This window comes from Camarhynchus parvulus, chromosome 3 (genome assembly GCF_901933205.1).
Source record: "Camarhynchus parvulus chromosome 3, STF_HiC, whole genome shotgun sequence".
NCBI lineage: Eukaryota > Metazoa > Chordata > Aves > Passeriformes > Thraupidae > Camarhynchus > Camarhynchus parvulus.
In genome coordinates, this window is record NC_044573.1 from 107,046,411 (window position 1) to 107,058,739 (window position 12,329).

A 12,329-nucleotide genomic window follows, 5' to 3' on the forward strand; every position below is an offset into this window, starting at 1 on the left:
GCCCCCCGCACGAGGCGAAACAACGCTTCGCCCTCCGCCCCTCGGCCTCATATAGAGCACGCGCCGCCCACGTGACCCACGGGGAGTCGTTAGCGGCTGCCCGAGCGGCCGAGTCCATTTCGATCCTCTCGGTGGGGTGGAGAGCGGCGCGAAGCGAAAGGGGAAAAGGAGGGGTGAAGCCAGCTGATACGTGGGGCCGCTCCTGCGACGCTAAGAGTGCGCGGAGGCGCCACGAAGAGGAGGGTTACGGAATTATGTCCGGGGCGCCGCGGGGCTCAGGGCAGAGCTGGGCAGAGCTGCCCTCGCCCACGGTGGAGCGCTCCACGAGGGACGGGTGGCGGCGGGACGGCGGGGGCAGGGTGAGGGGGGAGAGAGCGCCAAGCCCGCTTAGCTCCCATTGGTCAGAGCGGCGCAGGAGGCGGGACACGCGTGCGGAGCTTGGCGGCTATTGGCCAGCGGCGGCCTGGAGGCGGGGCGCGGCGTGGGGGCGGCAGCCGTGGTGTGAGGACGGGGAGCTCGTAGCAGACCCCCGTCAGGAATCGCTAACAATTCACAGTCGAAGAAAGAGATTTATTAATAGTTAAAGAACTCTTTCACTACAAGATTTTTACGAGGCATTTTTGTCATTTTTATTTTGAGCTGTGCTTCAAGGGTCCGTATTGAGACCAGGGTTATTTAGTAGCTTCATTAATTGCATAGGTGAAGGGTTGGAGCGCACCCTCGGCAAGTTAACAAGTGACACCAAGTTGAGTGACACCAAGTCCTCTGAAATCGTTGGGATAAATAAGACCCTCTAACGCTGTCTTTTTAGTGTTAGCGAGTCAGGCATTACTTTTTTCTTGGCCAAGTTGGAGGTATGTGGGTGTGGCTGGCAAAATCCTGGCCTCTACACAGATGCAGATACAGAACTTTTATGTTTATTTACATATGTATTTTTAGTTAGTAAATTAATATTCACTAGTTCTAAATGACAGAATTCTTGTTCATTAATTAGTATTCTGTTTTCTGTTGGATATTGATTTCTCACTTCTCTTGCAAACTAGTCTATATTCTTCAGTCCTTTTATTATCTTTTTTCCCAGGTAGGGACTTTCCAGCACACATACTGAGTCTTTGTTAGTCTCTTTTTTGTCTGCTGTTTTCTGCAGAATGTCTTTGTGGTCCATAAATTGTGCACTCCTTGTATCCAGTTTCATCAATAGACCTCTCTTCTTTCAGGCTTTGTTAATTGAAGCGTATCAAGGTTATTCTAACAAAACTTAGAGTTTCAGTGATTTTCCCAAGCTGTGTGCCCATAAAAGTAGCTTATGGCAACTTTGAGAAATGCAGGCTAAAAGTGGTTTTACACATTGCTTATAATTAATATACTGGCTATGATGATCAGAGAGGCTGAGCAACTGTCCTTCGTGGAAAGGCTGAGAGGGTTGGGATTATTCAGCCTGGAGAAGAGAAGCTTCAAGGTGACCTAATTGTGGCCTTCCAGTACCTGAAGAGAGCCAGCAAGAAACATGGAGAGGGACTTTTTACAAGGGCCTGGAGTGACAGAACAAGGGGGAATGACTTCACACTGAAAGAGAGCAGGTTTAGATTGGCTATTAGGAAGAAATTCTTCCCCATGAGGGTGGTGAGACACAGGAACAGGCTGCCCAGAGAAGCTGTGGATTCCCAATCCCCGCAAGTGTCCAAGGCCAGGCTGGACAGAGCTTGGAGCAACCTGGGATAGTGAAAGGTGTGCCTGCCCATGGCAGGGGTTGGAACTGATCTTAGAGGTCCCTTCCAACCCCAACTGTTCTCTGACTGTATGATAAAAGTACTTATTCTGTCTCATGAGAAAGGTAAAGCTGTGTATCCATCTCTGGGTTATCAGGGTAACAGGAGGGCAGGCAGGAGTGCTTGGGATGGAACTGAAGCAGCAACTTGGCTGCTTTGTCATTGCTGGTGCTGGAGTACAAGACAGAAAGAACTTGGATTTGATTCTCAGGATGACAGCCAGAAAAATGCCAGAGTTTCTGAACAAAACCTTTGGATTGATGCACAGGAGATTCTGCCTGAATATGAGGAAGAACTTTACTGTGCAGTGACCGAGACCTGGAGTGGATTGTTCAGAGAGGCTGTGGAGTCTCCCTCACTGGGGATATTCCAGAACTGACTGGGTGCAATCCTGTGCCCTCTGCTCTGGGCTGACTCTGCTTGAGCAGGAAGGTGGGACCAGATGAGCCACTGTGGTCCCTTCCAACCTGCCCCATTCTGTGGTTCTGTGACTCCCTAATAATGGTGAGATCAATGTTTTCCAAGCTGGAAGCACACCCCCAAATGCATACAGCCACAACTGAACTACAGTACAATCAGAAAAAACAAGCCAAGAAGGCACCCAAACTGTGTTTAGTGAGAAAATGGCACATTGGAGACACTGGTTGCAAAGACTAGAAGAAATCCTGGGTATTTATTCAAAGAGCCACATTTTCTACATTATTTCAATTACTACATATTGTTAAATCAAAGCCAGCTTTGTTTTATCTACTCATGGCTGCTTTTAATACTTCATTTTTGACTTTGGAATGCCAAAGGTGAACCTAGTGACAAAAAGCACTAGTCTCCTTCTCTATGAAATCTGGGAGGCTTTAGGTTTAAAAATAAATAAATCACTCCTGTTCAAACATTTTGCATTATTGAAGAGAATGTTGTATTTCCATCGAGATTTAAGTGGGCAGAGTACACATTTCCATGGAAAATGACCCAGTCTGCCACATCAGCACTGAGATTGTCACAGGAGAAGTAGTTCAGCTTGGTCCTATGGAGTATCCTGAGACCTTCAAGTGTTGCAGAGCAAACTAGGCTTTTGATTTTCTGGGAACAGGACTGCATTTCAATCATGATCTTATTTAAAGAGTTGAGTGGAGTGGTCAGGCAGTCTCTGGGAAGTAAGAGAAACACAAACCCTCCCACTTTTTGTGCGAAGCAGATTTGGAATCAGGTTTTATCTTTTTTAATACCTAGCACTACAGGCTTGCTTTGCTGACACATCAAACTAACAAGAGGTAGTTCTTTATCTGTGTGCAAATTAACAACAAAAATTCCCAAATATTTTTATAGATGCTTAGCCATGGAACTTGTTCAGTGCATTGATCAACCTGCTCTTATTTTTTAGCAATTGAAACCATCTCCATTATCAAACAGACAGTATTATGTTCTATTTGCTTGGTAGAATGTTTTTTATTCCCGTTTGCTGGTTCAGAAAGCTGGTGCTGGCTGGTAGCTGAAGTATTGTTGTGACAGTTTTGCCCTGTGAATAATATAAATTTCATGTAGCAGTCTGACAGTCAAATAGTATCCTTAAGTCATGGCTGTTCCCAACCAGTAAGGATTGGATTTGGAGCAACAAGCTGTACATGTGATCCTACTACCCTGTGGAATAAGAATTCAGCTTTTTGACTGCTCTCTTCTGTGAATACTGAAGGTTTTAAAAAGAAGTAACTCCACACAGCCTTCTGATTTGTTCATATGTAAGCCAGAATACCAGTGACCAGGGTGCCTGTGAAAGCAAACACTGAAGTTAGAGGCTTAAAACAAAAGTAACCCAATAAATAAGCCCATTAGATTGAACTGTCTCCTCTTAAAAATCATATTCTTAAGTTCAGTCTCATATTGCTCTGGGTCCCAGAGAGGTTCCCAAGCCTCTGTCTGCTCAGAGAGGCAGAACTCCCCATCCCTGAACTCCCCACCCCTGGAAGTGTTCAAGGCCAGGCTGGACGGGGCTCTGAGCAAGTGGAAGGTGTCCCTGCCCATGGCAGACGGTTCGGAATGAGATGATCTTTAGAGTCTCTTGAACCCAAACCATTCTACAATTCTATGACTATGTCTTTCATACAAAAATTGTAATATTACATAGGGTTAGGGCTGCATCCAGACTCCTCACATTTTAATGCTAATGTAAAGAGAGTTAAAAAGCATGTACCATTCGCATCCAGGTTGGTATAAAGCCTTTGTACAGAGACATAAACCCTTCACCCTGGACAGTTTGAATCAAGCAGTCCATGGAAGATTTATAGAGCAGACCTCTAGCAATGTGCAAGGAGAACAAACAGTGTTAGGATTACACATACACAATTAAAAAAATAAAACATCCCCCTCATAAAAATAATTTGTGCTGAGATTTTTCTACAAGCCAGAGTGCTTTTGTGAGCTCCTTGGAGCCTAATCCAGAACTGAAATGCACTGGTTATGCTTAGATGGCCATCAGAACACCCCCCAGACATTTACTAAATCAGTAAAATCATCTGATTAGAAAGATGAAGAGCAAATTATCAACTTAGCACTTCACTCCCAGTGAAATCAGTCAGACCCATGGTTTCAATGTGGTGCTGAAAAGTTGGTCTGTGAAGTGTCCATACCTTCCCTGCTTATCTCTTGGCTGGTTCATTATCCGGGTTTTGACCACGTCAGCAGGAGTTCCCAGAACAGCTGCTGCCAGCCCAGAGCAGGCACTGCCAACAGCAACAGATACTTAAGGAAGAAACCAAGATGTGTAATAAAAATTTCAGCATTGTGATTTCAGTTCTAAAAGATATATTAAAAGTTATCATCAAATCATGAGTAATAACTCATAACATAAACTCGATTTGGGAGGCTTACTCTTACTGCTCTTGCTCATATGTCCTCCCAGTGCCAGCTGCCCTCACCTCTGTGTGCAGTTCTGAGTCAGGGATGAAGGACCCATAATAGGCAATTCATAATGTTTATATAAAACAGATTTTTTCATCACTTAAGAGAGTAAAAGAGGATGTTCTGCAGAAGTTGTATCACTGTGCTCCCACAGATTAGAGCAAAGGTGTTTAAATGCACCAACAAGGCACTTCTCGTGAGGGCAGTTTTGTAGCAATGGTTGCATCCTTTCTATTGTGTCGTCTATAAAGTGATGTTCTCTAAGGAAAAAATAATTCTAAAGTTGCATTTCATCAGCAGTATCAAAATCAAAGAATGGGGTATTCTGCTGGCACAGAGAGGCAGATGAAGACAGCAAGGCTGGAAATGCTCCACAGTGGAAAAGGGGTAATTGGAGAATACGGCACCTGCTGACACTGTGAGTCACACTATTGTCCACAAGCGTCGTGTTCAGAAGCAAGAAGTGTTTCACTGTGTCATAAGTGGTCAGATCTGTAAAGAGGATAATGAGAAAAAACAGCACTGTCAGGAGTGAATGGTCTGTGCTGTTCACAACACAGGATGTTCATTTCCACTGAGGCTCCTGCCTTTGGCACAACTGGCACTCTGCCCCCGTTTTTAATGAGGGCTGTGGCACCTGAGTCCTGTCTTTAGACCTGTGAGTACCTTCTCCTTTCTTCTCCCATCTGCTCTGACTTACCTTACATGATGCTGAGCTGTATCTGGGTGACCCTCACCAGCCCTGTTGCTGGCTCAGCTTCCTGGCTTGGTCTCACACTTGCCTCATCACCACACACTTCCCCACAGATCTGGATCTTGGTGAACCCTGGCTGCCTTTGCTGGTTGTGCCCTGCTCACCTCACTTGGGCACTGGGTTGTGGCTGGTGAAATCCCTGCTTTGCTGGCCATGGGACCCCTTCAGCTTCTGGCTCACTTTTCCTTAAATTCAGGTAAAAACTGTTTTTTTAAGCCGTTTGATTTCCACAGGACCAAAACACAGGTGCACAAGGCAGAGGTCACCTGCAGTGTACTCCAGACAGAGCACAAAGACAAAGGGAGCAGCTGAGCTCTTTTTTCTTAAAGCTTTGGTGGGGCCTTAAGTGCTACAGGCCAAGTTACTCCATTTACCTCCCATATTCACCAGAGCAGCTCTCTGGACATTTGGTACCCATCCAGCCCAAAGTCCCCTTACTCCTCCTTCAGACAGGATCTTCAGAAATGCGTGGTGCACGCCCCGAAACCTGAAATCAAGATGAAACCTGTGGGTAGACAGCCCAGTGAAATCTTTGCATGTTCCAATACTTTGCTGCACTGGGTCCTCACATAAGATTAGGAATTTATACCTGCAAGGATCCACTTTTGGATCTGTCTTTGACTTTTATGCCACAATATTTTACCAGAGATACCAGTTGCTTTGCAAAGCAGTGATCTGGTCCCTAACAGCAGACAAGCCTTAGATCCCACAGTGGGTTACAATACTAAATGTATGTGACACCAAACGATGGCAGCAGTTTGGCATACAAAGAGCAGCATGTCATGGTATTTGCAGAAGAGTCTCAAGCCCTGCTGTGTGCCAGCCTTCCTTGTGCCTGTGCATCCTCCACAAGCCATTTCACTCATGCTTTCTTCCATCTTCAGAAAGCGTCCTCCCCTCCCCATGCTGCAGTGCTGGCATGGACTGGCTGTAGCACACAGGATGGGTTTGTGGTCTCTGGGACCAATAAATCAGAATAAAGAAATGAGTATAAATGGAATAAGGAGGAGGTCTTGAATCCCTCCCCTCTTCACTGCCCAGAGCCATCGGGTGCTCTCCCTGTAAAAGGGCACAGCAGTTGGGAAGAAGGGGTGGCAGAAAACACAGAGAAACACACCCTGGGCCAAAGAGTGATCAGTAACAGGGCAAGAAACACCAGCTCTGAGAGGAACCAACCGTAGCGGCTTTCCTTCCAACTTCCTTTTCCCCTCCATCTGCATCTGCACCTTCACCAGATCAGTTGGGCTGGCAAAAAACTGTCCAATGGCACCCGCAGATACGCCTCCAACCACAGCTTTCCTGCCAAATGGAGAGAAATTGTGCTCCAGAATACACTGAAAATTTTCCCAGGTCGCAGTGCTCAAGCTGAAGAGTTCAGCAGCACAACCCAAGTGGAACAAGTGTAAGTGGTTATTCCACATATTAACAGCCAAAGCAAAGGTAATAACTGTGGTGGCTGCAGGTTGTTAAAGTAGTCAGTAATATTTCTGTCAATTTTCAAAAAGGGTTAAAACTTACCTGGGGGAAAAAAAAACAAAACAAGGTTACATTTTGCTCTTTGCTTAAGGTTTAAAGGCAGGATGGCAAAGTACACAAGTGAAGGATGATGCTCCGTGTATTATAACTGAATGCCCACCTGAAATTCCAAACTGCTTGCTGATATATGCAACTTTTCTTTCTCTCCCACTGCTACTAGATGAGTTGTGTTAATTTTATGGTCTATTTATTTTAGTAAAATCAGAAATTTCGGTATTATCCATAGGTCCCCCTTCCTGTAGCATTGGGCATGACAGGTATTTTGCAGTAGATTTTATCAATCCCATTCTAAAACCAGATACATTTTAGACCTAAGATATGGCTGTAGGTCTCCTACACTAAGGACAATCCCCAAGCAAGCAATAAATATGCATGAATATACAACATTACCAGAGAGGAAAGCTTTCACCCTCTGCCCTGCCAAGCATGGAGTCACGGAGATGTTCGTAAGTAACCATCCGAACACCAGTGTATACTGTGGAAAACAAAATCAAGAGACAGTTCTTGGGTCTGCATTTCTGGAGGTCACAGTGAGAGAGAGATCAAGACCTTGGTTTATGACACTCCAGAGCTCGCCTGGGTCAGCTGGTCACTGCTCTCATGTTTGTGATCTGAATGGGGAAAGTGAGGGGTTTGCCGGGTGTCAGGGGGAGAGCCAGGGTGGGGAAAGTGAGGGGTTTGCCTGGTGTCAGGGGGAGAGCCAGGGTGGGGAAAGTGAGGGGTTTGCTGGGTGTCAGGGGGAGAGCCAGGGTGTTTTAGCATCAAAAAAATATCTCTGGGTGAGCCACAGGTCTGCCAAGAGGCAGCACAGCTTTGCCTGCACCCTAAGGAGATGGGACTGCATTGCCTCCTTCTGGGCTGATGCCAAGCAAAAAACCTCCACAAGTGCTTTTGAGGTTTGTTGTTGTCACCGTATTTCCAACTAAAGCACAGAAAGCTGTTACTTGTGGCAAGCTGTTACTTGTGTTTCCAAAAAATGCAAATTGTGCTAATGCATTTCTTTTAAGCAATTGTATTTTTCCCTTATGCTTGCAACCTCATAATTTTTCCCATCCTTTTTCCTAATCTGTCCCCACTTCCCTCACATATGAGACATTTATTCTGAGAACTCTGAGTGTCTGGACTTCCTGAACAAGACCTTCATGCAAAGATGACAGAGAACTTCTATTTTTTTTCCCAGAAGCCAGAATAAGGCCATGAAGGACTGGAAAAGGGAAGGAAGAGATGCTATTGATCTGAAATCTCGTATATTTCAAAGTGGGATTGCAGGCTAGACTGAAAACTCCTCACAGATATATTTAAAGTACAAGAAGATATGGCAAGCTCACTCCGAAAGGCTTGGCCACAGGAGGCAAGACCCATCGTGTCCCATCACGAGCAGATATTCACCTATGTGGCGGTAGACGGCCGGTGTGGCTCCTTGCCAGAGCTTCCATACCCCCTCCTCTTGCGCGATTCCAGCCGCCGTGCGCAGCATCCCGCGGTACGGGACCGCCGGCCCGGCCACAGCTTCACCTTGGATCTGCAGCCGGGTTTTCGTGAGATCCAGGGGAAATGTCACTGAGGGCAAAGGGCCGGGAACACACGTGAATACCAGTGCGGCTGCAGGGAGACCTCCCGTGCCGGGAACAGCCTCACCACAGCGCCCTGCCAGAGCCCAAGGGGCTGGGCAGGCACCAGCAAGGAGCAGGGGCTGTACCCAACAGGGTCCAGGAGATCCCTGAAGAAAAGGAGAATTCTCATCCAGGTCTGTTAAAAGTGGCTCTAGGTACAAGTAACTAAATGACATTCCTGTCAAACACACAGTCTTTCTCCCGTATTTAGTTTTGCAGATTTGTTATGCAAATATGTGTACCTTCTGAGGGACTCAGGATTAAAAATCCCATTCCAGTTACTTCCCCTGAATATAGACCAGTCATATCTCTCAACTGATCATGTGATCTTTCCAATTCTGTCCAGCCACTGTCCAGCACAGTGGCAGCACATGTTATGGACAGGAACAACTCCACAGAGGTCATCATAATGCTGACATACATTCAGGCTCACCTACAAACTTACATACATATCTGTCCTACAAACCACCCTAAAGCATGCTTGCTTTCATTATACAGGCACAGGAATAATGCCCAGCCTGGTGCCCAGTGAAGGAGATCCAAGGTGATCTCAGCTTCCCAGGGCAGCTCCTGAAACAGTATGAATAAATATTTGTGCCCCTCATTTCAGTTCCAGGCCAGGAGTGCCTGGTGATGGACCTTCCCAGCCTGTGGCAGGGAAGGAGCAGGGCTTGTCTTTGTTTCCATACCTCTGAGACACACCAGGATCCTTCCAAAGCAGGACTCAGGTGCCAGGGGAAGGCACTCACTGCAGGTTTATAGTCTATTTGTGAGGGATATCCTCAGCAGGTTTATAGTCTATTTGTGCATTAAATTTGGCATTCATGTTTAAAGAGTAACAAAGACTGAGAAGTTACAAATCCTTAGAGAAATGTGAGTTGCCTGTAAGAGCCTGTAGAAATTATAAAGAACGTGCTGAAAAATATTAAAAATAAGTTACTTGGTCACAAAGCAGTGATACACAGATGCCAGTGGGCTTCTATTCCATATTTCACCAAGCAGTTTTCCAACTCCATTTTTATAAGTATCTCCACTGTGACCAGAAACTTAAGAGTTGATTTTTCTTTGATTAACCTTCATTGACTACGAAAAAGAAATTTCTGAAGGAATAAGGCCTTGCTAGTAACTTAGGCAACAGATCTGCCTGTCTCTTCAGGCTTTCTCTGGAAACCCAGCCAGTGCAAAGCTTAAATTAGTCACAACTGCACTGAGTTAATGACTGCAGCCCTTCAGTCTCCGAGGCAAAGATTTCATCCTGAAAAACCCTCCCTCCAGCCACGGTCAGGCGGCATAAAACACTTAGATTATGGAAAAGCCACGACTAGCACAGTGAAATGCAGATTTGCTGGAGCAGAACACTGAGAAATGAGGCATCCGGGGACTGATGTTCCCCCTACCCCCCCGTAAGTAAATCTGACCCCCCTTCCCTCTCGGAAAACCACGGTGAGTTGTACCTAGTTCTGCCACAGCCGCTGCACAGGCTGACAGAGCGAATTTGCTGGCTCGGGGCCATCTCTCTGGAAGAGGTAAGCTCCTCTCTTCTTCTGCAGGTGACATCTAGCATCTCACATGAACCGAGGGTAACCAGCCACCCTGCCCGGCTGTGTCCGCAGCAGGAGCAGGCCCTAGCGCAGGTCAGCTCGGGGTGGTTTAGGAGACAAGCTGCGGCAGGTCATGTTTCTCCAGCGCCAGCACCGGGAATTGCAGCAGCCCGAGTGGCTCTGCAGAGCTGCAAGGTCCTCCTGCAGTGACACAAGAGACTCCGGGGCGACAGGCTCCTGGGAAATGTAGTCTGTCACCAAGGCTGCTCTATGCCTGGAAACCGAGGCTGCAGGTACAGACACACGCACGGATTTGTCCATTATCGACATTAAAAAGAGTAATCATTAATGAGAGCGCAAGATTACACGAGGGTTCTGTTTGCTTTGAGGGGTGCTGTCGTTGGCAGCAGTGCCTGGGGAGCCCCAAACTCCGTTCCCGTGTCAAGCAGCTGCATCCGGGAGGGATTAATTGATCCAGATCTGCTTTAGTAAGAGCTTCATTAGCAACAGCTACGTGCCGAGCTGGGGCTGCAGATTAGGCACGCAGCACTGCAGTTTGAATCAGGATCCCAGCAAGCCTGGGATGGGAGAAATTGATCACTTCTCATAGCTCTTGAGTGAAAAGTTTAAAGCTTTTCCTGGCTGGGTGCTGAAGTCCTGTTATGTGCCAGTTCTAATTTCTCTTAAATTATTGTAGAGCTTTTCATTTATCATTAAGGCTCAGCTGAATCCCTAAGCTAATCATTAGCCATTAGTCAGTAATCCTCATGCTGATTTGAGAATTTTTTTGGTCACAGAAACTTATCCCAGAACACCTCCCCACACCTCTGACTGCCTAAAGCTTTGGTGTGTGGTCCCTGCCAAAAGAATTCAGACAAATTAAGGGAGCATTGCAGGTGAAATATTCAGTTGAAGTTGGATGAATCTACCTCATTGGTCACCAGTAATTGGTATTAAATTGGATCCTTCTTGGGGTTAAAATTCATTAGAATTCATGCAGGGATAAAACAAACTCCTGACAAAGCTGTAGTTAAAAATGGGGACAGGGGATATTGCAATCTAATGCAAATGTGCCTGGCTGCATGGAAGGTATGAGTGGTTCAGAGCCTGTTTCTGGACAGTTCATGCCATCTGCTGTGGTACTTCGTGCCTCCCTCCACAGCTGTTCTGTGGGCTTGGGTCAGTTTGTGCCACACTCTATCAGCCTGTGTACCACCGACTGTGATGTGGGGTAGAGAGGACCTCTAGAGTTCACCTGCAGTCATCCTGCAGTCCTCTGTCACAGCAGGGAGAGCTTTGGAGTTACAGCAGGTTGCCCAAGGTCTTGTTTGGTCCCCTGAAAACCTCCCAGGATGAGGGTTTCACAACCTTCCTTTAGCTCTACACCTCTGGGTCATTCTGTTTTCTCTATGACCATGCTGTAGGGAGTAGAAAACTACAAAAATCCCTCCTTAAAGTTAACCTCATAGCATTGCAGCATCCTGTGGAAGGAGCAGCTCTCCATGGTCATTTCTAGCCTGAAGAAATAGATTATTTTTAAAACCAGATGTTTGGGGGATGGCTGTGAAGAGGAATATTCTCTTCCCACAGGACCTTTGAAATGAGCCTGACTAGAGGTGGATGCTTGCATGGACAGCTCTGTGATGTGTGGGGGCCAGAAGAGAAGGGCCAGTACTCATGGAGATCATCTAACACCTGGAGTTCCTATATCCCCAAAATCCTGAGAAGTCAGCACCAGCAGAGAGGACCTTTCCTATTCATTTATTCAATTCTCAGTGAGATGGAGTTTTTTGGTTTCTGGCCCAAGCCAGTTTGACCAAAGGCTGCATATAGAGGGAGAGAGTGTGGACTTCAGATGGGGTGGAAGCCCAGCAGCAGGGTCTTGGCCAGGTGTGTGCTGCTGGAGTAAGGCAGCCAGACTGCCCAGGGCCCCCACCCGTGCCTCTGTGTTAGTTCACTTCAAAAACCATTAAGCATTAACCACTGCCCAGCCTGACGAAAGCTTGGCAGCAACTGTTACACATTCCTACTGGCTGTGTCCTCCTCACAACAGTGCCTTGCATCTCATGTCCTTCACCAAATGATGCCCTAAAAGTACAACCTAAACAAAACAAACAAAAAAGGCCAAAACAAACACAAAAGCCTTTAAAGAATGTCTTCACAGAAGCTTGAGGAATTGTCTGACCTGTATACATAGATCACTTTAAACTCACTACTCAGTCAG

General features: G+C 46.5%; 1 protein-coding gene across 1 annotated transcript; it reads right to left on the reverse strand.

The window, feature by feature from the left end:
• Nucleotides 1–3,459: 3,459 nt before the first annotated feature.
• SLC25A27 (solute carrier family 25 member 27) lies at nt 3,460–10,121 on the reverse strand. The gene is made up of 9 exons (XM_030945683.1): nt 10,019–10,121; nt 8,341–8,511; nt 7,342–7,426; nt 6,592–6,714; nt 5,790–5,902; nt 5,069–5,153; nt 4,391–4,483; nt 3,955–4,057; nt 3,460–3,531 (listed from the first exon to the last, which is right to left on the reverse strand). The coding sequence occupies exons 1-9, from the start codon at nt 10,119–10,121 to the stop codon at nt 3,460–3,462; spliced, it is 948 nt and encodes a 315-aa protein (XP_030801543.1).
• Nucleotides 10,122–12,329: the final 2,208 nt, after the last annotated feature.